This window comes from Thermobia domestica, chromosome 17 (assembly GCF_964235325.1).
Source record: "Thermobia domestica chromosome 17, izTheDome1.hap1.1, whole genome shotgun sequence".
Classification (NCBI taxonomy): Eukaryota; Metazoa; Arthropoda; class Insecta; order Zygentoma; family Lepismatidae; genus Thermobia; species Thermobia domestica.
Window position 1 is genome coordinate 166040663 of NC_137470.1, and position 27194 is coordinate 166067856.

General features: G+C 37.5%; 1 protein-coding gene across 1 annotated transcript in view; it reads right to left on the reverse strand.

Annotated features, from left to right (window-relative positions):
- The window catches only part of LOC145674473 (motile sperm domain-containing protein 2-like), a 218885-nt gene that overhangs the window by 171208 nt on the left and 20483 nt on the right, over positions 1–27194 (reverse strand). Inside the window, exons 3-4 of the mRNA XM_081744586.1 lie at positions 16306–16458; positions 5803–5980 (exon numbers count right to left, since the gene is read on the reverse strand). Coding sequence (XP_081600712.1) covers positions 5803–5980; positions 16306–16458 — 331 coding nt within the window. The remainder of the gene's footprint in view (positions 1–5802; positions 5981–16305; positions 16459–27194) is intronic.

A 27194-nucleotide genomic window follows, 5' to 3' on the forward strand; every position in this document is an offset into this window, starting at 1 on the left:
TTGTATATAAGTCTGCTAATATCTTATCGTCTGTCGGGAATCAATTTCTTCATCGTTTATTGATTTACCAAAAATATTCCTCCTCTACCATCAACAGTGACGTGTATTGTTAGTGATCTGTTAATATACCACGTGCAATAGTCAAAACACACTAATAATAAACAAAACTTTACATACAATCAGTGGCAAAGCCACGATTTCTATTGAGGGGGGGTCAGTGTCCTACTCCAGAAAACTTTTTTTTTTTTTTTTTTTTTTTTTTTTTTTTTTTTTTTTTTTTTTGTCAATATGGAGACTGAAAGCGCAAATTTAGGTTTTATTCTAGCAACTTTTAAAAATTTTGGGGCTTGGGAGTCCAGATCCCCGGAAACTGCCACTGAATACGGAACTGCATACAATGGAAAATTAATACAGTTTGATAGACAAAAGCAACAATTATGCTTCTGACAAGAGACTTATATAAGTGAATAAATAAAGAAAAGCTGCTACTAAAATAAGCAAAATTGCAAATAATTAAATCAATCAAACTACATAACATATAAAGTTGCAATATGTTATATCTGACTTCATTAGAACAGTTAGAAGATTATCAGAACATTAACTCCGCTACGAGCCACAATCTCAATCTATACTGAACCCATCCTCATATTTCTGCATTAAGGCTGGACCATTTAATGGACCATTAAGGCTGGACCATTTAATGGACCCACTCGGTACCCAATGCTATAAATTTTAAAAACTATCACGACTCACGGAAATGGAAAAAAAAAAATAACACAACACAAGAACACAACCAGGGAAATGTCATAGAATCTCAATACTTACTAAGCCTTAGTAATTATTAAAGAAAGTATGCGTACGAGTGCAATGGACCCACCTGGTAGTCCTAGGGTTAAAAGTGTATCCTTGTATGGATATTTAGATAGAGGAAATACTAGTTCTTGCCGGATTTCTTTAACTACTTGCGAAATGTTCCATTATTTTCAAACTAGAGTTTAAAATGTAATTGATTGCGTTTAGGGCGGCTTATAACACTGAAAGGAGTCGTTTTATGACACATGTTTATTAGAACGTTTTATTTTCATTTGATATAAAGAATTACCCACCAAATTTTGGCAGTTGAATTTTGCCCCCTGACACCCTGTATTTACGATAGGAAATGAAGTTATGTAATGTGCATGAATAATTGCTGTTTTTGATGCAGTACTCGTAGTATTTGCATTAAGGTGTGTGTAATTATTATTATTTAAAACTATGTAAATTTTAAAATAACACTAGCACATGAATTCACATCCAAATATGAAAATCTCATAGGTGATATGGTAATGCTCTTAAGTCGTACTTAAATTGTACGTAATTACAGATGTACATGAAAAGTCAGAGTGTTAGAGCTGACGGTGGTGAACAGGAGAGGAAGAAAAGAACACATTTCTTTCAACTTGCCTAAGGGGTTTTAAAAGTGACATGACAATTGTGCAGCAAGAATAGCAGGATTTTTCAAGTGAAAACTCCTTGTTCTTTAGTTGTGAAAAGAGAGGAGATGGGGATAGATATGAGTGCGAAATTACATTTATACATATAAACTAGTTCTCTCTTTGGTCAACCCTAGCACACTGATAAGCATCAAATATTTTCTGAGCGCTAAGTACACGATATTATATGTGGGCGCTAAATCTACGGGCGCAAAGTATACTCCACGGTTTACAGAGGGGTCATTCATTGATTTTATATATATATATATATATATATATATATATATATATATATATATATATATATATATATATATTAAACGGTGAATGTATCTCATTGAAAGCAACTAAAGAGGTCAGAGGATGTACAATTTCGTAAAAACGTTGACATCAAATAGCTTCTTGAATTAGTTTACTTCTAAGGTTTGGTGATGATAACCCATAAACGAAAATGTATGCTATATTGTCACGTTGAAACTGTATTTTCCTGGCAATTTTACTGTCTGGCAACAACATTTCGAGTACTCACCATTGTTTTTTTAAAAAAACTAAGAATCCTTGCAAACTACTTTGTTTCGTCCCCGAACTCGTACCTACTTGCATCGTAGAATCCACATTTGAGCACGCAATATATCACCAGAAACCTTTAAGTTCTGTAAGATGACGAAACAGAAATAGGATAGCATTTCAAGTCAGAAGGTACTGGTTTTCTTGATTCAGAAATACATTAACTGTTCCTAATACTGAGATGGACACAGTCATCTGATTATGGATTTTACTTTTCATGTGACTTGTTACCGCTTGCCGTTCGAAGTTACTCAGCGGAAAAGCTGTGGTAAATGTTGCAGCGAGAAAAATTTGTCACCTAGTACTTCCCGAAATTACGATAAAAATTTATCTAACAATCAGGAAGGACTGGACGTAGTTTTGGAATACTTGGAAACTGGCATGCTTCTTATCTGCACAGAAACACTGGATACAACGAACGCCATAGCTACAACACCTCTTCACTTCCGATCCTGTCTTCACGCCAGACCAGCAGAAAACTGTTACCATGATCTCCCTCTTTCCTTCCCTCGAACCTCGATCGCCTTTCTATAGAACAGTCTTGGTCTCAAGACTGTCCAGAATTTCAACATGAGCAACGTATCTGAGAGCTAATAGTTATTGAGAATTTCTCTGATACCGATGCTAAGCGTCGTTTAGAAGAAAGCGTCCCTTCCTCGCTTTCTGTGCCCTTTGCTACAGTTGCAGCTACGTCTTATAAATCTGTGACAACTCAAACGCCCGACGTTTCCACCCAAACTGATCTGGTTCCCGACAAAAAGTCCAGAAATACAGACTTCAGTCACGTCAACTAGCTAACCTCCCAAATTCCCACGTGTTTCTATTAGTGTTCTTTCAGGTTGTCTTCGGCGAACTCCGCCGCTCACCTTATATGGCCGGCCTAAGATTTAGTCAGTATATACGCCAACTCAATGATACGATCCTTTCCCCGAAAAGAACAAAATCGCCTGTTCGTAAGCCACCTTCAGTTTCTTTGAAATCTGATATGATGGAAGACAGCCTGATGGATACTGAGTGGACAGTAGTTGGCCCAAGTAGAAAGGTTCACCTTAAAGGATGATTTCTGATCTTTTATTTTTTAAAACTATTATTATTGTTAAATATTTTCTCTATTGTTACTATTTATTGTTAGTATTATACAATGATCACCAGTTTAATTAGAGACAGCACGACAGTTGCAGAAACCGCCCTGCAGATGCTCCACCAGTGCATGTCAATGAAACGCATCGCGCGTGTACTGCTGCCGTGTGCTTACTCTCTCGGTATCCATGTCAGTGCAGTATGTCAGTGATGGGCAAGACGAAGGGCCTGAGTGCATTTGACCATGGCCAAATTGTAGGGGCCAGACGACTGGGTGGCTCGATTTCGGAAGTGGCTGCGGCACTCGGATTGTCAAAGGCAACTGTGTCAAGGGTGTATCGTAGTACCAGGCTTCTGATAAAACCGCACTCACACGGGCAAACTGACGCGGTCAGGGGCATGTCGACAAAATAGGTAGGCACCGACTGGTCCGCATCGTAACAGCCGATAGACAGGCTACAGTGCATCAAATCGCAGAGGTTCAATGCAGGACAAGAACGTCGTGTTAGCAGCAACACAATCCACAACCACCTACTCGCCATGGGGTAGAGAAGTCATTGGCTCACGCGAATACACCTTCTAACCGCACAAAACAGGAAACAACGTCTAGCATGGGTGAATGGTCTCTGAAAATGTGGAAAAAAGTTCCCTTGACAGACAAGTCCCGTTTCACATTGGTACATGCCGATGAATGGGTACTGGCGCATCGCCAACTGCATGAGGTGATGAATTCATCGTGCCTACAGGGAACTGTGGAGGCCGGTGGTGGTGGTATTCTCATCTGCGGCATGTTTAAGCGGATTTAAATGGGTCCCCTAACACGTGTGACACGGTCCCTCACAACTGAAAGCTACCGCGATCTTCTGGATGAACATGTCCTCACATTTGCTCGGATGCAACATCCGGATGCTCCAGCAGAACAATGCGCCGGCCCACCGCTCTACGATAGCAGCAGACTGGTTTGATGAGCACTCCTCTGATCTGGCAACACTTCCTTGGCCATCACGGTCACTTGGACCTCAATCCCATCGAACATATCTGGGATGCCATGGAACTACGACTTCGGGCTGTGGACCATCTTCCGATCAGCTTGCGTGCTCTGTGGGAGGCTTTGCAGCAGATATGGATTGAGATGCCACAAACACTTCAGACGCCTCGTGAAATCGATACAACCGCGGGTAGCCGCCGTTATCAGAGCGAAAGGTGGTGCTACACGGTATTAGGTAAATGTGTCTAATTCAACTAGTGATCAGTATATATATTTGTTATTCTCATATATTTATTATTTTCTCTTTTTTGTATATCTATTTTGGAGCAGTTTTTTTATATTTAAATATATTCGTTTTTATTTTTTTTACAGCAGTCCATGTTTGAGCAGTGGTGTTAATCGTGACGGGAACAAATAGCTACATTGCTGACGCTCCCATTAAATATCAATCAATCTAAAGAACAGTAATTTTTAATTGGTAGTCCACGGGGTTCGTGACATTTATATTCATAACGTATTAAAGATACTAATATAATGCTATGGGCCCCATATATGTATGTACTGTTTATTATATGCTTATAACAGAAATAAAGATTTATAATCCGTCAATATTGCCTTTTAACTACTATTACTACGTAGCCATCAAAATTTAAACTTATAGGGCCCGTACCTAGCCTTAAAAATAAAAAACGGGTCCGCAACTCTCAAATAATTGGGAACCATTGCTATAGAACATGCAGTCGTGAATAAAGTTGTTACTGACTGTATAGAATATTTTTCTCTTGCCATGTACCCTGCCTCGGTTCACAGCATTGCATCAACTTGTATTTGCTACATCTATACCTTTTCGAGACACAGTCAGTTTTTGTGTTTAGTAAAGGCATTTAAACATTTGTAAGTTTCTAAGATAAAACCAGCTGAGAATGCTCCAAGAGCATTGCCAGAACGAACTTAAAAAGAATGGAGAGATGGAGCGGGAAGGATAACTGGGATTGTTCCTAGATGTAAAAACAAATCTTTTTATCCGTACCTTCTTCTCTCTCTCGCAAAAATTAGTAAAATATTATCTCTCTAGCACTTATCTCTCTAGCACTCAAGATATGGCTGCTTAAATATCTAGAAATTTGAAAATTTTTGGCCAATATCTGGGGAACGGTGGCCAGTTGGCCAGTAGCAAGTTGATCAGTGGCCACCGGTTACTATTGGTATCAAAATGTTCACAATCCTCTTACATGTTGATCAGCACCAATATGATCTCTCTGTAACTCACGTTTCCCAAAATATAGCTCCTTAAATATCCCGAAATCGGAACTATTTTTGGTAAATATCACAGAGCCACTGGCCACAAATTAATATTGGTACCAAAATGTTTACCATTCTCTTAGGTATTGATCAACACCAATATAATCTCTATGTGACTTACGGTTCCCGAAATATGGCTCCTTAAATCTCTAGAAATCGGCCATTTTTTGGCCAATATCTCGGGTACGATAAGAGTGACGCGAAAAAATTTAATAACTCTTTCAGATAGTTCTTGATGCTCTATCGAATGCACGGCTCCAAATTTTAAAAAAAAATCGCAAATAACAGACTGACACACACACAGACATAGAGAATTCAGTTACGAACTTTTTAAGCTCGTTGAAAATTAAAATGATGAACTAAAACATGTAAACAAGGAAACACGATCCTTACCGCTCTAATCTCTCAAACCAGTAGACGGCTAACTTCTTCATATCGTCCATGTTGTGCTGACCTTTAACGTGTTTCTTGCACTTAAAAATCAGTAACGTCTTCCCGTCCTTGTCCTTGTTGCGAGGGAAAATGCCACCCTCATCAAGGTAATCTGCTCTCACAGTCTCATCCGTTATATCTGCAAGTAAGAAACATGATTATTCGTCAGTTTTCCGACACTATAAACAATACAGAAACACTCATTTATTTATTTATTAGCTCCAATAGAGAAAACTTTTCCACTTACGAAAGATTTACATATTTTGCTGTACATATTTATGACATTTATAAGAAAAAGGAAGGAAAATAAAAATAAACAAAATAAAAAAACGGCAAGGAAACATTGCCTCACATACACAAAAGTGCAGAATCAGATACTACAATTAAATATGCGTATTGGAATGTTTTCGGTAGAGTCAATAAATAGTGCGGAATAGGCCTTTCACCAATTTATTATAAAAATTAGTTTCTATAAACAATTTACAAAGTTTCTTTGTAATATTAATAAAAGCGTTTCCAAGTTCAGTTATATCCTTAGCGCACAGTAGTGGCTTTAGATATTTAAGGTTCAGCTAGGTTTGTACGGGAACTTAATCGCTCAGGGCAGCCTCCGGGATTTGTTTGTTAAAGGAGTTTCCTTTGTCCGTAGCGACCTCGGGAGACGGTTTATAAGGAGCCACCTTTGCCTATGGCGGCCTCGAGCGGTAGATAGTAGTTTGGATATCTTTTTTGGCTAGGGCGGCCTCCAGAGATAGGGTTTGATTAATAACTCCCTCGTCTAAAGCAACCTCAGGAGAAGGCGTTCTAGGTTAATTGATCAGTCAAGAGCTGATAACTTGCTGCTCTTGCGATACACTTTTATGAGTGTCCTCAGGGAGGTTCGTCCATCTTTGGTTTCCCCCGGACCGACTTAATATCTTCCTGTTTCTCCCTACTACGAGGTAATTGTGTTGTCAAACAAAGCACGTACTTACAGTTCTGATGTGTGTTTTTAGAAGTAACATACACTAGAAGATGGGGATCCTTACAATATACTCGTATATACAGAATGTTTCAAAACAATACTGACAACGCTTGGGAGGTGATTCCTGACACCAAGATAAGACAAAAACTATAGACCATATTGGGTGCACAAATAATTCCTTTTGGAGTTATAGGCTGCCGGAAACATGAAAAAAATGAACTTTAAAGGTCCATAGCTCCAGCTGTGGGACCTATCGTAATCGGGCCAAGATTTCACTTACGAATTAGTATGTGCCCTATCCGAATATCCAAGTTTCACAATCCTGCTGTACTTCCGCAACAATTTTTATAAAGGTGGTTGGTAAGTACTTCAAATTATATGCCCGTAACCAAGTTCCCTCTATAAAAAATGTTGCGTGAGTACCTTAGGACTGTGAAAGATGTAATTCTGAATAGCACACATACTAGTTCCGAAGTGAAGTCTTGACCCGACTACGATAAGTCTCATAGCTTTGGAGCTATGGACCTTTAAAGTTAATTTTTTCATGTTTTCGGCAGTCTATAACTCCGAAAGGAAGCATTTGTGCACCCAGGTTGGTCTATGCTTTTTGTCTAATCTTGGTGTCAGGAATCACCTCCCAAACGTTGTCCGTGTTCTTTTGAAACATCCTGTATAAATATATTCATATACGTTCAAAGATACATACGCATATACAGAGTGGACAATTTAGTTTGATACGCACTTGTAACTTTCAAACTAATTGGAAGAAAAGCTGAAATTTTATGGTATGCAAATATTTGTAGAGGCGCACGGTTTAGCATACTTCATAATGCCACAAAGTTAACAATTTTGCCAATCTAATATAAAGTTGTACATTTCAAACGTCACAACGTCAGGTTATTACATATTTTAAATCCACATGCTAGACGATAACTTACAAAGTTACATTCGTTATTCAGTGTTACAAACTAAAGATACTACAGTATCATAAATATCAAGAAAGAACCACATTTTAGAGGGTTCTACAGCAGTAAATGACGCTAGTGAAACTGATGCGGTAATGCACATCCAATAATAGCTTAATGTCAAGTACGGTCATCATATGACGTATTTTGAACACGTAGACACAGAGTTAAAAGGAACAAAATTTGACTCTTCAAAGGACTTTATTTTACTTTTTTTTTTAAGTGTTTAGATACGTATGAATGAAACTGATAATCGAGACCAAGAATTTTTGCTATTTTATCATATTAAGGTATAGCTTATATTTATTTCAGAAATTATAAGAAATTGTATATTAGTTGTAGAGTTAAAAGAGAGAATATTCAAATTAGAAATAGGAAATGTAAACGAACAAAGAAACAAAAGAAAGGTGATTAATATCACGGAAAGAGAGAAACTGCAAGCTAGTAAGAAGCCGCAACATCCGGAAATGTTATAAGCTTGCAGACCCCTATAATTCTAGGTGTTTTCAGGGAATGCCGATTAGAACCCACGACTTGTCAAAAATTTGACTAATGCATATTGAGCGAAGACGCAGGTGAAATACCTCCGCTTGGGAAACGGAAGATTAAAATCACAATTAAAGGAGAACCATGAGTGCCATGTATACAAGAGAACGACCTTATGTAAAAACTGAACCCAAGCTATTGTGTGTGGGGGACGGAAGGGGGCAGTTCACGAATTATTAGCACGGACAGCACAAGGGCAACTCCAGTCCGAGACAAAGTCTGACAATTCAAAGTCTCGACTTTAGACCAGAGCCAATACGACTTTATAAGTGTACTACTTCTAGTGGCTCTAGGTCATACGATTAGAGTTTCGTAGTCAGCTCGCTCACATCCTGCACAAGGGGTATCTCCGAGGAAGAACTATTTTACAGCAATTGCAGAAAGAAGACAACATACGAGGTCAGTCTTAGCTCATAATGTGTTGCACAGTGAGGCACTATGTGGAATCTTACGATCATCGTAATTGAAACACCTACACATACATCATTAAAACATAATTAAACGTTTTTCAACTACCTTAACTCTTGTATTCTCATTTCATGAATATCCAAACACAGAAAAAGCTTAGTCTTACGGATCACGGTATTTGCCGTTCACAACGGAGTGTGACGGGAACAAGCTTCACTTATTGGTACAGGTCTTAGATTTTATTATTTCCTACACCACCCAAGTCTGTACTAGTAAGGGAGGGTGGAAATATGTTTTCAATTTATTTCTGAAAAATTCAAGACTTCATCAATTTCTTTCTATGTTAATATTTGTTTTTTTGGAGTTAAGATTCATTTCTAAGAGTGTACTACTGCGTCATTGCTTGACCAGGTGTACAGTCCACAGCAAAAAACCTGCAACATGAGCATGTAAGTTTATTGTGAAACGACGAAGTCTTTTGCTCCAAAATAAGTGTGCAGGGGAGGTCGCCGAAGTTCCTCCTGGCGTGATTCGTGCTGCTTAGACGTTATGTTGATTCCCTGTGCTGTTAGGCGTAGTTTCACAATAAACTTACATGCTCATGTTGCAGGTTTTTTGCTGCAGACTGTACAATATTTAAACAAAGGCTATATTAATGTGTTATACTTGGTCTCATGAGAAGTGAAGACTTTCAGAATTACCGATTGGTTAAAAAAAATACCGGTGTGCATCCATATCCAATCAGTATGATGTACCAAACCTTTGTTCATTTCCAGAAGGACCTAATTCATTGCTGGTGCAGAATCGCCTAGTGACCATCACGTGAAGCGTTGCGTAAGAGTGTATCGTCGACATGGACATTCCAATCGCTAAGGTAATGTAAATTATAATACTATAAAATTAAAAGTTTCTATGTGGTATTATCTAAGTATCAGCAAGTGGAATGAGCATCCACGTCGGCGTTGACTGATGCAGTCTGTCTCAAAATTAATTTTCACTTATTTTTGAAGGCTTCATGCTAAAAAATAAATAAATAAATAAATAAATAAAAAATAGAAAAAATAAATAAATAAATAAAAAATAATAAAATAAAATAAAATAAAATGTACCGTATCAAGTCTACACGTATACAGCATCAGAATGACAAATTTGTTTTTAAATTCTAAAACTTAGCGTCACACTTGGTGGAAAAGCCTGCTATATAGTGTCGCTACTGAAAAAAGAATGTAAATACGAGTCAATCAACTAATCTTACGTTTTTAAGGGTAACCGATTAACCCAGAACGCATCCACTTATTGCCTCTCTCCTTCCAAAGTGATTCCCAACGACGCCACTGGTAAGAAAGATAATCTTCCATCCCTTGACTTGTTTGATGCAGCTTTCCATTCTTTCTTATCTTGAGCCAGACTTTTCATTTTCTCGTAGTTTTTTGTCCTATATCTTGTATTATGTGGTTGATATATTTCAATTCCGGCCTTTCTGCAAATACTTTTTCTTTTACCATTCCTTCCATGGATGTCTTAAGTCTGTCCAATCATTCTATTGATTCCTCCTGTATGTCTTACAGTGTGTCCAATCATTCTATTGATTCCTCCTGTATGTCTTACAGTGTGTCCAATCATTCTATTGATTCCTCCTGTATGTCTTACAGTGTGTCCAATCATTCTATTGATTCCTCCTGTATGTCTTACAGTCTGTCCAATCATTCTATTGAATCCTCCTGTATGTCTTACGGTGTGTCCAATCATTCTATTGATTCCTGCTGTATGTCTTACAGTGTGTCCAATCATTCTATCTCGTTTCCGCGAAAGGAGGGCGGCACGGTGGCTCAGTGGTATAGCGCTTACTTCTGGTGCGTGGGATCCCTGGTTCGATCCCCATCCAAGTAAATTTGTGGTAAACAACACTGTATCCATGGATTTTCTCACCTCCCACATTTCATTCCACCAAATTTTCAATCATCATTCACTTATCTTAATCATCCATTTCCTTTAGACTAAGGACATAATTGAGGGACGTTAAATGAAGATTTTTTGTTTTCTGAAACTGTCTTCAGGATACTGCTTTTTCCCATACTTTTTTTTCTTTTTTTCATTTGATACCCTGTCTACCCAGCTGATTTTCACGATGAATTCACTGCTAAGATTTTCAACTTTCCGTTTACACTTGTTTCTATTTATTTTATTTTTTTTCTCATGGTCTGCCAACAGTGCGAAATCGTCCGCAAATCTAAGTGTGTGATTCTCTCTCGGTGAACGGTTATTCCTAAGCTGTAGTGTTATTGCTTTCTTCTATTCCTTTTTAAGTGTAGAGTTTTTTTTTTTTTTAATGCCCACAATAAGCATTATTGCCTGACCCCTCTTCTTAATTATCGTTTCTCCTCCATTTCCTCCTTCAGCTGTTGCGTTTTGTTCTTTTCACAAGTTGGAGTTAAGCGTTCCTGTTTATTATCAAGGCTATATGAGACGTGGATTTACAGTTTAAAAAGGAATATAAACCATCATAACGCATTCAAATCATCCCACTTTACATTGCCCATCCCACTAAGAACTTTTTGCTCAATAAATTTTTGCATCTTACATATGCATACAGGGTGTCCCAAAAGTAATGGCGAAAAATGAAATCACAGATTTCTTGGCATCGAAACAAGAAAAAAAGTTTGTATGACATATAGTCTGGAAGTGGACAGGGGCGGAGCTAGACAGCTTCGAATGTGGGGGAAAAGAACTTCATATTTAGGGAAAGGAATTTGCCGACTACAAAACCGCATTGAAGATGAGTGTGATCAGTTATGCAACACATTGGGAGTAATATAATGCATTCGAAACTCACGATTAGCACGTTGCATATTTGTGGGAGGACAGCACTTTAAACATCTTCTGTAAGTACGTTTCTTGTTAGCACGTATAGGGGCCCCATACACACAGATGCATGCATGAAGAAACCTTCCAACATGCATGAAAAATGATAAAACCACATGCAAGTTGATCGTGTATGGCCTCGTTCATACGTGTTGAAAGTTTTTAAAATCTTCTGTAAACATGCATGACGGTTTTGCCGTTCTTCATGCATGTTTACTGTGTATGTGCTCGTTCATGCAAGTTGATTGTTTTATATTTAGTTCCGCCAATTACCACAGCGGAAAAAATCACGTGACTCCTCCGTAATGCCAAGGTCGTAAGTTGGACAGCAAGTTGGTACGTGTGTGGGCAAACAATCTTCAAACATGCATGATGAAACAAATCTTTCATGCAAATGTGTGCGTCTATGGCCCCTTATGACCTAGTAGTTTATAGTGCTACTCTATATAAGATACTACGTTACAAATACAGTAGGTCGTTGTGTATTCTGCCGGTTATTTCATTACATTACACGACTAGTTATATATGTTCTTATATTTCTACAATCTCTCTGCAAGTTTTTATCTGGTATACCACTTTCCATTGCCCCCAGAGATTTCGCAACCATGCTACGTGATCTTTGCTTTGACTCCCATAGTACATGTGCATGCAATCGAACCATGGATAACAACTACTTTCTGTATGGTTTCCATCTTTACTGCACCGTTTCAATATCCCTGCCGTAGACACATTCGGTTTGACGTATGGAGAATCACTGGCACAGTGTTGTAACATGCATTTAACATGTCAAGTCGATATGATTTTTATGTATTTATTAACTCTCTTCCATAGCTCTTATCATTATTCCACTGACAGGTGTGACGTTTCATTCCCTGACATTCGAAGCTGTCTAACTTCACCCCTGTCCACTTCCGGACTATATGTCATATCAACTTATTTTCTTGTTTTGGTGCCAGGAATCTGTGGTGCCATTTTTCACAATTACTTTTGGGGCACCCTGTACATGTTCTATGGTGTACTATATGGAACGTATTTTTCGTTGTTTCTATAATCATTCTCTGAACTTATAATTGTGATTGTGTCAGATTGATTGTGTGATGAAAACTATAATAATCCCCACATTTTATTTGGTGCATTTTATAGAGTTTTCATTTTCACAATATGAAGTTTTATAAGTTATCTTAAGCAGTAATATGCAATATGCATTACACCGAATCCACCTCACATCTAACTTTTCCCCACACCAAGTTTTCCGTACATCGAATTTTATTACATGTTTTCTTACAACGAATCTTCCTAGACCCAAATTTCAATATTCTCTCACCGCGAATCAAACCCGGGACCCATATACAAAAAAGCGCGTGCACTAGTCACAAGACCAGCGCGGAAGACTCTGCACAACTTACAGGTGCGTTATTGGAAACATCAGGGTTTCGATTCCAAATCTGAAGAACACTGTCGATAGATCTTTGTTTACGAGTTACAGAGTGTTGCAGACATTTTGCAAATAATAAAAAAGAAAAAGAAAAAAAAAAGTTTTGTAAAACCTGCTTTTTCCTCACAAAGCAGAAGGAAAACGTAACTTCTCTGTTCAAAAACGACTGAAAAAATGATTGATCAACGTATTTTGTTCGATTATTCAAATTTTATCACAAATTTACATGATGTACACTCATGTCCAAAATTATTATCGCATGTCTATATTTACGTTGTTGTAGGAATATAATTTGATAACGAATTCGCTCGGTATTTCTTATAATGTTAGTTATGTGTATAGTCGGCAAAGACATGTATGTGGCAAATATGATGTCAAAACAGCAGTAAATAAGAACAATAAAACGAAAATAAACTTTCTTGTCAATTCAGCAACATTTTGTTTTACTTATTCTAATTTTCGTATTTATAATTCTTTTCCTATCAAATTTACCACAAATATACATTTTTCGATTATACACACAGTACCAATATTAAAAGTACCCTCCAAGATTATCAAATCATATTCTTACAAGAAGACAGTTATAGATATGCGACAATCATTTTGGACATGAGTGTACTTCGACATAGTTTCACTTTTTTTTCTTTTTTTTTCCGTCTGCACGCACATAGCTAAATGCAATAATAAGTTTCTTGGTTTTTAGATGGCAAACAGATTAGGAGAAAGAGTTAGAACTTTTAATCGTTCCGCGACTCATATTTATCACAAATTCGTGATTCTAATGTACGTGACGTACCAATCATTAAGAAAGCACCATTAGCACAATCGATTAATTCCAGCTGACTTAACACACTATCATTCCAATATCTGAGACATTAAGAAAAAACTGTTGTACAGGATGAGATAAAAAGAAGGACGTTTACAATGTTCATGCAATACAGAATGGAGTCACCATTATTTCTGAAGTAAAAGAGGGAGAGAGACAGAGACAAACAAACAAGTTCCATTCCCAGTTAAGAATTCATATGGTTCGGATTTCATGCTATACGTAGGTCTAAGAGAGCCTTGTCGTTAAAAAGGAATGAGCAAGGAAAAAAAAAATAAAAACACGAAGTTTCGTTTCATATTCTGAAACTATCAAAGCCATCCGAACTGTACGAACAAGATATTTAAACTAGGGATAGCAAGATGAGAAAACCAAAAACAAGAATTCCAGTTTTCTTCAAAAACTTGGTTCGGTATTCCACCGAAACAGTTTTCCGTTTCTTCCAAAAGAGTTTTGTGTTTAAACAGAAATATGTGTGATTTTTACTGAAGCCAGAATCTGTTCTTGTTTTTGCAGTTTTTGTAGTGCAATATAGGTGTCCAATCAAAGTTTTAAAGTTGCCTGAAAATTTTGGAAGCTTACTTAAAAGTACTGATACGGGGAAGGGCGTTCCGTACCTTCAAGACACACCTCTGCAACTACCCAAATTTTAAACAAAAGTGTTCTACTAAAGTTTCATGTAGAAAGTATTCTACTGTACGTTTTAAGGAAAATAACTGTAATAAAAATAACTGAATATCACTCAACAGTAAGGCGTATAATAAACTAACTTCTAGGATATGCAGAAGTAATTAAGAAAGCTTTGCTACAAAAATAACAACACAGACCATAATGCAGTGAGCTCTGGAAAACAAATTAACAAAATAGCCCATAAGATTCAGTCTACAGAGCAACTGTAACTTAAAGAGTGGACATACACTATTTCGAGAATCGAGATTATACGAGAAATGTTTACGATACTTTTCGACTCATCTTGATTCTCCCTTAAGCAAGACGATAATTTAAGTTAGCCTTGTTCCGTCTCGAATGTAAAATGTTAATTCTCATCCCGATTTTGTTTGTTTTGTTTTAGAAACGAAATGAGAAATTCCTCTTCTCGTGGACAACACTAAACAAAACCGAAATATTTTTTGCCAAATGTCCCGTTTCTGCTTGTAATGGTATGACCTGAGCGATAATAAGTTCCTAATTTTTAATCTTCTACGAGATAATTATTATCATTATTATTCCTGATGATTTGATAGTTCAAGTATTGAAACATCCGAGTATTCAAATATCTGAATATAATAAAAAGTGTGTCATCGCCGATCAATCGCCATCAAAAATCCTAAAGTTAAAAAAAAAAGAACCCTGACGTGGATTCGACCCAAGAACCTCCAGATTACTGGTCGAGCGCCTTGACCACTGAACCACGAGTATTACGCGCTACCCGTTTCGTCTATAGTCTGGTTAAGTTAGGTTTCTTTGCTTCCGTTTGCAAAGTTGTGTTATATTTCTTAGTTTCAAAACGTCTTTCGTATTTTTTCTATGATGATATAAGTCTATAATCATCGGCATAGTTTATATTAATAACTTGAGTTGTTCTTAAAACTTTGGTTCAAAAGATTGTTTCTTCCTCACACGAAACTACAGATATGGCAGATTTAATTCTCATACTCAGCATTTGTTTCAAAGCAGTCGCCATTACCTGATCAATGACTTGTGTCCCCCACGATACAACCCAAGAGGAAATTATGCTCTTCGTAGATTTCAGTAGTACGTACTTACTTCAGTCCTCTGCATTTTGGAGTTATTTGAAAGATAAACTATGTAAGTAGGCATTAATTTTCGCTAGCGACTGCACATTGACGATACTCGCACTACACACTGAAATGCTATTATACACTTTCGTTTACGAACATAAGGCAATGTGATATTAGCTTGGAGACTTCTTCGAGAAAGCAAGAAGTTTTGTGTCATGCTGAATGTACGTGGCCTATAGCTAGCACGGGGGCATGACGGCTCAGTGGTGGAGCGTTTACTTCTGGTGCTTGGGGTCTCTGATTCGATCCCAACCAAGTAGGTTTGTGGTGGACATCATGTTCGTGGGTTTTCTCGGCGTACTCCCGTTTCCTCTCACTTTCTCATCCCACCAATGCTTGAATCATCATTTACTTGTCTTAATTATCGACTCCCTTAGTGTACACCGGCATAATTGTGGGACGTTAAACTGAAATATTTCATTTCATATCTTTATAGCTAGGATACTCATCTTGGGTGTGCGTTGCCCCGGATTGGATTCTCGATCCGGACACCGCTGAGTAAGAATACGAAAAGTCGATACGCGAGCCACCCAGTTGACTGCGCCCTGCTAGAAGACTTTTACAGGCTGTAGCGCCAGAAATTATTAATATTGTTAGAAAATAAATACTAATCTGTATCCAATTTCCCAGTAACTATGTAAAAATATTGTGCTTACCATTCGTCCCGAACTTTTTCCTCCATTCGCACGAATCCCACAGCATCTTTAGTGCTTCATTCACGTCTAGGTCATGGTGCAATAAAAATCTTCGAAGCCAATCGTCGCCATTTTTAATACGAGCTATATCAGCTGCATGGAAACTACCTGAAACTAAAGACAAAATTCAATGCAAGACTTAAAACAAAAATAACAGAAGCTATCAGGAAAATATTTTACGCATTTTTCTTCCGTCTACCCAGATCCTTAAAACGATCAAACGAAAACTTATAAGAAATACATTAAACTAAGACTTGTATTTTCTATAACCATGATCGTTCTCAAGAGTAATACGAAAAAAATGAAAACTTTATTTAATGGTTAAGTGGCAATGCCTTGGGCAATTTCAGTATGAGTGATCGTAAGTAAACAAGTTAAAATGAACATGGGTCCAATTTTGAACGATAACTGAGATATTAACAGAAATCAAAATGAGTACAAAAACGTAAACAAAAACAGTAACATGTAAAACATGCAAATGTAAGGGTATTTGTGTAAGAAAATACTAGAACGGAAATACTGATACTAATTGTTATTGGATTCACTCATGGTGTAGCAGTAATTAGTACATGGTAATTAGTTAAACTATTATGTATGATTAGGTTTAGAAAAACAATCACTTTTTAATCGGCCTCAACCATCTCCATAGATTTTTTATTCTTTTAACCCTTTCGAGACTGTGTGGGCAAAGTGGCCCCGACGGTGGGGCCACTTCTTTAATCCTCCCCTCTGTGAACACTAATTAAGATACCGGGATGATTTTTTCTATGCCAAATACAGTTGGACCATAGTTTATCTTGATGGTATTTTTTTTTCCCTGAGTGTCGAGTTCCCCTCTTAAATTTAAGCCTAAAGTAAAAAATTCGAGAATTTTCGAATTTCCAATTTTCTTTTCTTAGTTTTCTCAGTGTACCTTCCTTCGTTTTAGAGATATCTCCTTAGGACTTGTCAGGTATATACCCCATATGCATACCTAATTTTCTGGACTAATTTAAACAACTCAAATCAGTGTTGCCAAGTAGGGAAATTAAAATTTTCCTATTTTTCGGTCAAAAATTTCTAAATTTTCGAAATTTATGTTTATAGATCCGTACCTATAAGTACGAACGCAAGTAAACTTACTCCAGTCAAACATCAGTCGTTATTGAATAAAAGCAAGTACAGATCATTACAAGTGGGTAATTAAGGGTGCAGGAAAAATTCGAATTTAGGTTCTAAACCTTGATTTATTTTTACTTTTCTGAATTACAAGCTTCGTTTCGCTTCGTTTCTTAGATATAGACATATTTCTAGGATGTATTAGTGGTATAAGATAGTTTAAGATAATTTCTGTCTGTCTAGTAGCAGTGTTTCCAGCCACAGAAAATTTTAATTCTCTATTTTAGGAGAAAAAATCGGAAAAGACCCTTTTTCACTCTTGCTGGCTACACTTCCATCTTGTAGGCTACATCGGGACAAACGTACCAGTATCTGAAAGCCTCGTCATTGCCCTACACAAGGCAACATAAGAAGTTTCATTAGGATAATTAGGGGAAGCACGGTTGAAGTTTACAATAGACCTCGTTCTCTAAGTGAAAAGATATATTTTTTTTTTTTTAGGTAGTGTTAAGATATTTTTTTCAATGACATGTTTAGTATATTAGATATGGTCATGATACGTCTAGGATATATTAGTGATGTACCAAAGTTTATTTTAGGATAGTTTGAGTTTGTCTGGTAACAGTGTTTCCGGCCACAGAAAATTTTAAGTCCTGATTTAGGTTAAAATTTCGGAAAATATCTTACTTTTTCCTCTATAATTTCCCTCTTGTTGGCGACATTGGAAAAAACGTACCAGTATCTGAAAGCCTCGTGTTTGGCCAACACAACGCATTGTAGAATTTTCAATAGAACAATTAGGGAAGCTGCAGCACCTGCGTAACTGTTGATTTTTGCTTGTGAGGCGAAAAAAGTGTAAACATTTCGTGTGTATGATGAGAGAGAATATTTTTTTTCTGTCTTTGTATGACAGCCAACAACTTCCCGTTTTCACTGTGCGCTGTCGACACATCACAGAATTTTTTGAGGTGACTTGAACCCATGTGACAACAATGGTGCCAGGTCCTAAAACTCTTAAAATTCGGTTAGAGAATTTTTTGTGAATTTTCACCAGATTCTTTATTTATAAAGGTAATTTCAGTTTTTCAGCCTATTAACTTCTTTTTCACACACCGCAGAACCGTATATTCCAACCGAACAGAAGTAGAAATTGAAGAAACACAAGTCTCCGGGTGAAGATGAAATTCCAGCTGAGTTAATTTTAGCTGGAGGTGAAAAATTGTGGAACAAGATACACAAAATTATTCTCCTTATCTGGAACAAAGAAGAATTGCCACAAGAGTGGAAAAAATCAATCATTGTTCCAATTCACAAGAAAGGCGACAAAACTGACTGTAATAATTATCGAGGCGTTTCTCTTCTGTCAACATCCTATAAAATCCTTTCAAATATTTTATTAGCAAGATTGACCCCATACACAGATGAAATTATTGGAGACTAGCAGCGTTCACCCCGCTTCGCTGCGGTCACCCCGGAACGCAATAAACTTTGTTACTTAGATAATTTTTACTTTTTCGCTTTCAAGTGATTTATAGCGCCTGTTAGTTATGTTAACCCGCCGAGTCACAGGGTCATGCGGGTTGCATATAAATACGTTTATTTTTATACCTATGATGAACTAATAACAAAGGATTTCTACGTATGGACACCTGAATGATCAATTATCTCAAGACACTGGTAATTGAAAATTAAAGTGATATGATAAAAATCATCTAGGGTCCACATCCTAACAACCCCCCAAAAATGAAAGAAATCGGTTCAGCCGTATTAGCGTGATGAGCGGACAAAGGATTTTTTGTACGTATTGACACCTGATTGGTCAATTATCTCAAGACACTGGTAATTGAAAATTAAAGTGATATGATAAAAACCATCTAGGGTCCAAATCCTAACAACCCCCCAAAAATGAAAGAAATCGGTTCAGCCGTATTAGCGTGATGAGCGGACAAAGGATTTTGTGCGTTCTCTTTTATATATATAGATCATCAGTGCGGTTTACACGAAATCGATCAACTATCGACCAAATATTTACCATTCGCCAAATATTCGAAAAAAAAGTGGGAATACAATTCCCCGGTACATCAACTATTTATTGATTTTAGAAAGGCGTACGAATCGGTTAGAAGAGAAACATTATACAACGTTCTTACAGAACTTGGAATACCGAAACAGCTAATTAGATTAATTAAGATATGTTTAAATGAATCTCAAAGTAAAGTCCGGGTAGGAAAATTTTTGTCCACGAGCTTTCACGTCGAAAAGACCTGAAACAAGGAGATGCGTTGTCGCCATTATTATTTAACTTTGTTCTGGAATACGCTATAAGGAAAATCAAAGATAGCAACCAGGGCCTACAGTTGAACGGTATTCACCAGGTTATGGCATATGCTGATGATGTATTTGGTCTAGGAATTAATTCGTGCGGGTAGACAAGAGATGGCGCAACGAACGGAGCGTCCCACAGTTCCGTGTATCCACACATGTGTTGCAAACCCCTGTCATCGCGTATCGTTCGTAGTATAGGGCAGTGGATTAAAGCGTCAACAACACCAGTTTGTAGTTAAGTGAACATGGCGCAATTTGTGCCTGATAAAGTGTTTTTGCGGGGTGTCCTGCTGCATTACTTTAACATGCAGAAAAGTGCGACTGAAAGTCATCGTATTTTGGTGGAAGTGTATGGTGACCATGCTCTAGCTGAGCGAACGTGTCAGAAGTGGTTTGCACGGTTTAGAAGTGGTGATTTCGGCTTGGCAGACCAAGAGCGAGCTGGACAGCCAAAAAAATTTCAAGACGAAGAATTGACAGCATTGCTCGAGCAGGATTCGTGTCAAACGCAGGAACAACTTGCAGCAGCATTAGGCGTTGATCAAACAACAGTCTCCAAACGCTTGAAAGCCATGGGAATGATTCAAAAGATGTCACATTGGGTTCCACATGAATTGAAAGACAGAGACGTTGAAAGACGAAAAACCATTTGCGAATTGCTGCTTCAACGACAGAGCAGAAAGGGGTTTCTGCATCGAATTATTACGGGTGATGAGAAGTTGATCCATTACGAGAACCCTAAACGAAAAAAGGCCTGGGTGAAACCAGGTGAACCAGGTCCATCACAACCAAAACGAGATATTCAAAGGTTATGCTGTGCATATGGTGGGATATGAAAGGTGTGGTGTACTATGAGCTGCTGCAACCGGGTGAAACTATGAATGGAGAACGTTATCGACGACAATTATTGCGTTTGAAGCAAGCTCTGGCCAGAACACGACCAGAATGGGAGAACAGGCATGATAAACTTATTGTTCAACATGATAACGCTCGCCCACATGTCGCAAAACCGGTCAAAACCTATTTAGAAAATGTCGGATGGGAAGTTTTACCCCACCCGCCGTATTCACCAGACGTTGCTCCTTCGGACTACTACTTGTTCGATTGCATGAACAACGATTTAATTGGACAGCGGTTTACTTCTTCAGAAGATATCGAAACATGGGTCTCTGACTGGATCGCTTCCAAGGATGAGGACTTCTTTCGCCACGGAATCCGTACATTGCCTGACAGATGGGCGAAAGTGGTGGCTAGCGATGGACAATATTTTTCTTAAGGTATTTATGTATTTTGTGTTTGTACTACAGCTTCAATGTGTGCGTACCAACCGCACGAATTAATTCCTAGACCAAATAAATTTAATAGGGCATGATAGGAGAACAATAGAAAGAAATGCAGAGATCTTATTAAACGCTTGCAGGGACATGGGTTTAGAAGTAAATGCAGAGAAAACTAAATACATGGAAGTGCGTCGGGACCGTAATACGGCAAATTATGGATGCGTTAAAATATTAAATAATACTTTTGATAAAGTGGATACTTTCAAATATCTAGGATCAATATTAACAGACGAAAATCGTATTCACGAAGAAATTAAATGTCAACTAAAAGAAGGGAATTCGTGTTACTATTCGGTTCAAAATCTCTTGTCGTCGCGAATTCTGTCGAAGAATTTGAAGCTTAAAATATACAAAACGATAATCATACCTGTTGTTCTGTATGGTTGCGAAACATGGTCGTTTACTCTGAGGGAAGAACATAGACTGAAAGTATTTGAGAACAAGATCCGGAGACGAATATTCGGACCCAAGAGGAACGGGAATTGGGAATGGTGGAAACTTCATAACGAGGAACTACATAATTTATACGGTTTACCCAACATTGTTAGGGTCGTCAAGTCTAGGAGGCTTAGGTGGGCAGCTAATGTAGCTAGAATGGAAGAAAGTAGAAACGCTTTCAAAGTCTTGACTGGAAAACCAATCGCAAAACGACCATTGGGAAGACCTAGGCGCAGATGGGAGGACAATATTAAGATGGATCTTGCAGAGATAAAAATACAAAGTATAAACTGGATCCAATTGGCTAAGGACAGAAGTCAGTGGAGAGCTTTTGTGAACGCGGCATTGAACCTCTGGGTTTCATAGGCCACAGAGAAGGAAAGAAAGAAAGTGAGAGAGAGAGTGAGAGAGAGAGAGTGAGAGTGAGAGAGAGAGAGAGAGAGAGAGAGAGAGAGAGAGAGAGAGAGAGAGAGAGATATTAACATCTTTTTCTATATGTCTCGACTCTTTGAGGCGTTTTCTTCGTATCTTATAAAATTAAACTCTACAATTTTATGAGCGTTTAACGGAATATATTTTTCTAAAGATGAGACGTATACCAAACGGTTGATCTCATCGAGCTCGAGTATATGATATGAGTGAGTGAAGATGCTCGTGCGTAGACCTTGAGAAAAAGTTATTATTATTACATAAAAACTAGCTGAAATGCCCATTCTTCGCATGGGTCAGATAAAATATCTATGTAAACAAACTGAACAACGAAAGGAAAAAAATATAGGTCATTTTCTACTACTTTTACAGATCCCGGTAAACACGCCCCTGAGACCCCCTGGTTCGAAAAAAAAACTCTGGCCCATAGGCGATGGGGGCTGTATTTGGAAGTCAACGCCTGTGAAAGTATCATCATTCATCGCAGCGACCGCGAAAACTATGGATGTGACACTAATGTAGGTCATTTTGGATTAGTTTTACATGTCTCGGTTTCCTAACCCCCCCCTCGATGATCCCCGGCCCACAGCCGAATGGAGTGAATTTTGAAGTTAATGAGATCGGAGTTTCACCATTGATCTCAGCGACCGCGAAATCTATGAATTTGACACTAATATACGTCATTTTCTGCTAATTTTACATGTCCCGGTAAACAACTCCCTTGAGACCCCCTGGTTCGAATTTTGAAAAAAAAAGAAGAAAAAAAAGAACGCTTCGTCTTGGGCTGGGGGCCTGGACCAAGGTACACGTAATCAAAATTTGATAACTCTCGGTCCACTCGTCTGGTCCCCAGGCCGCACACAGACAGATGGACATAGAGACACACAAACAAAAACTCTCTATTTTATTTACATTAGATTGATGTTAATGAAAGGAGGAAAGAACCGGATTTTTTACACACCAGATAAAAGTGTATGACTGCACCGGTACTCGAATCCGGGATCTACGGCGTACCGTGCGGATGCGTCAACCACTACGCTACACAGTCCGCTTCCCAGAACAGACATATATTCTCTAGGTAAACATCATTATGGGCTAGAAGATATGACTCCAATAAAATCTGAATTTGAGGGTTTTGTAAATTTTGTTACTTATAATTCTTACAACAAATTCGATGGAAAAATTAAAGATAATTATACCTTACTCTTTTCTAGCATGGGAGTCCAACTTAGAAATATACGCTGTTTCGTCAAATTCTTAAACTGTAACTGTTCACAAGTTAAAATTGCTGGAACAGGAAACAAAAAAGAAAAAAAAAACGCCTACAGGGATAAGAAGTCCTTATTGGTGACGCAGATCTATAGAATCAAAGAGAAAGGTTTACTCGTTGGTTGACTGAATTTAAGTTTAGCTTCCCTTTCACCATCGATGCTATATGAGGCGTATACTTACAGCTTAACATTAAACCCGAACCACATGATCTCCTATCGAGGTTTGAACCCAGGTATCGCTCTGAAAGCATGTACGATTACCATATCGACAGGATGGAGATATCTATATGTGTAATATAGAACAAATATTATAAAATTGTATTCTGAGAATTAAAAAAAAAAGTTTCATGTGTGTTTTTCAGAGCTACTAACGAAAGGAACAGGTATTATGGAAACGGTTTAGTACAATCAAATATATTTGGTCTCACTGAGATATTAAAAACTAGAGTAATTATTAGTTTCGCTGTGTTAAAAAAAATAAATCGATAGAAACAAAGAAAATATAATGAAAAATCAGAAAATAATAAGTAATGTACATAAATAAAAAAAAATTACTATGTGGGCTGATTTTGGATTTAAATGGCATCGGAAGTGTCATTGTTCATCTTAGCGACAACAAAAACTATGAATTCGACACTAATATTGGTCATTTTCGATCATTTTTATATATCTCCCCCTAAGTTGCACCGTCAAAGTGAAATAATAAAAATCACCCCAGGCTCCAACATCATCTACGTCGAAAATTTGATCGAGATCGGTGGAGTTATTAAGTCCCATAGTCACTTTTACTTTTATATATATTAACTTTTTATATCTCTTCTTCCTCTTCCCCTAAGTTCTACAGTCAAAGTGAAATCATGTAAAAAAATCCCAGGCCCTAACCTTATCTATGTTGAAAATTTGAAGACGAGAAAGTTAGTATTCTCGACAGGCCTACAAAATAGGGTTTTAGCACAGTTCACGAAAAGACAGGTGACTCACGACTGATCCAGAATAAAGCCCCTGGTTACAGTTGAGACGCAGCCTTATTAAACAATGACAATATTTGTGTTATGAAATGTTTCCTATGTATTATTATTCTACATTTAAATAATGACAATTGACAAGCACTAACTTTAATTGGGTTTTCACAATTAACTGAAGATCGTCTCTAATTTCAACAAACAAAACAAAACAAAACAAAACAAAAGAAAAAAAATTGTACCTCAGACAAAATAGCCCAGGATCATACGCATAAAAATATGTATCCGGATAAACCACAGCACTAGTCTATGCTTTACCAATGCAGCATTTTTCGTGTATCATGCAGATATTAGAAAAAAATGAAATCTTTGAAATGAAATAAAATTAAATCTTTGCTTTACGTCCCACGTTTATGCCGTCTAGGCTAAAGAAGACGGTGATGATGAGAAATTAATAAAATAGTGGAATGAAGAAAGTGACAGAAAACGAGAGAACACCGAGAAAACCCCACACACGGTATTTCTCCATCTTAAAGCTCAGTTGGCACAAGTTGGGATGGAACCAAAAATCCCATGCAACAGAGGTGAACGCTCTACCACTGAGCCACCGCGGCCTCACATAGATATGGAGAACAGTTACACCAAATTCCCAGAGGCAAAATCCTACTCAGTGCCATAACGGAGAAGTAATTATGTGATAACACTACAAGGACGTTTTCTTCATCTTCACACGTGGCTTATATCAAACAGGATCTACATGAACAAATAGTCTTAGTAATTATGGGAAGATTGTTAATGTATAACATCAAAAGAACATAAATCAAGGTTACCTGAAGGTCATTGAATGTGTACTGGATTATCACATATGTTAATCCATTTACCTTGACACTCCTAACATAATATTGTGTTTGTGAAGAATATTCTGGTCCCATTCACACTTTATATTTTCCGAACTGTTTGCATAACTTGGGTCTCCAACGTCTTGCATTGTGTTGCCCAATCTTCTACAAGCAACTGCATATTTTGAATCCGTTAATTTAAATGTACTAAGAGAAATCTAACAGGTTGTACCAGGGAAGAAGGGAACATTACGAGGCTGATCTTCATGAGGTTACACCAGTGGTTCTGACGCGACTCAAGTCCTCTCCCCATTTGTACAGTGATATCAAAAATGGATTCTGCTTACATACAGTGATGTGCTCTATTTGTGATTCTCGATGTTACGTCGTCGTCTATTATTGATCCTCCCACCTCCCAAAAAAGAATTATACAGTCAAATTTAAAATCAATACCTCCCAGAAGGTCTATGTTTAACCCTACATAATATTAAGCAAATTAGTTCTATACTATATTCTTCATTTTTGACCTCTTTCCCGCCAGCATACGCATCACAATTTATCAAGTGCTGATGTGAATAAACAGCATTAGAAAGTTTTTTTTAACGATACTGAGCTCTTCTTAAGCTGAATTGTGTAGATCTGGTATAGTCGAACAGTTTGAGGTGCTATGCTAAGGATTGCGAAGCGAGTCCCATCGAGAGTTCGAGCCCTCTGAAGAGAATGGGAATTATAAACTCTCCTCAAAGTTTGTATGTTCGTGTCCTAGGGCTCGTCGCAATATTGCGTAACGCGGCACAGGGGAAAGGGGGTTCAGCCTTGTTTTACGAAGTGTGACAAGGGGGTTTACGTCTTCGCTACGTAACGCATTTCTTCTTCTCAGTAATTTGTATGTTTTTTCTGAGGTTTATATGCAATACTTTAAACAAATAATTTTATTCAGTTCTTTTCTTTTTTTTATAAATAAATAAACAAGTATTTTTATTGTTTTGGGAAATTGAGGACACAAAGCCTATATAAAATGAATCATGTAGAGGGAATTCGAAGACGATACTAGTATGATTGGTGACAAATCCTGCGTGTATTACAATAAAATAAAACTCCGTTTTGTGGCTATCGCCGCATTGCGTTTACGGCACATGAAGCTTTTCTGTAGTTAGTTGTTAGTGTTCCTAGCCACTGCTTGAAAATGCCGTTGCGTTCCCACCCATAGTGCTATTTCTAAGAATATTATTTAAAACTTTTGATTTGAACCTTTACCCACTCTATTCTTCTAAGGAGTTTCGCATGTAAAACAGAAGAAACCCTTTTTCGTGAAACAATATTTTCCCCGACGGGAACGATCCACGATTTGCAGAGCAAAATAAAATACTAAAAACCGAATTCGTCGGATATTCAACTCGTACTGAATTTTTTGCTCTTTAGATTTGAATTTTCCTGAGAAATCGAGTTTATTCGCATTCTAACACTGATTTAAGAAAAGAATTTGAAAAAGGGGTAAACTGAAGTCCAAAGTCGAAACAAGACGTTCAAAGAGCTTGTTCACAAACGACATGCCTTTGCTCTTCCACGTGTGTAGCTACGTCGAACCTGTGGTCGACGAGGATGAGTTTCTTTGTATCGTCGACACGTGCGAACTTCAAATAGAAGAAGCATCCTGGATCCCAGAAGAAGAGGTCAATGTCAGGTCTTTAGATCCTGTCTCACCTGCATCTTCCGGCAGTACTTGCTCCTTGTCAATCATCGGTGACCTAGAAGAATGGGTGTGATCTTCTTGGTAAAACGATAATATGCAACTTCAAGGAATTAAGATCGGTTAATTAAACAACCTTAGGGAGTTAAAATATTATTACGGTACTACCACTTTCTAATATTTTGATTTGTTGGAGAAAAAAACATTGCAAATTTATTCAGAATACAAGAATTTTGTAATAAGTTATGCTACTAAAATTAGTTTTTTTTATTTTTACTTTAATAAACCTCCAAAACAAGCAAACTTGGTAAAAAAAAAACAAAATCAAAAAGCGTTACGTGACAAAGGGTAAAGGAGAGGTTTGGCCTTTCATTACGAGATGTGACAATCGAGGGAGAGGGGTCAAAACTAGCGTTACGTAATACGTGAACAAGTCCCTAGATGTATTACATAAAGTA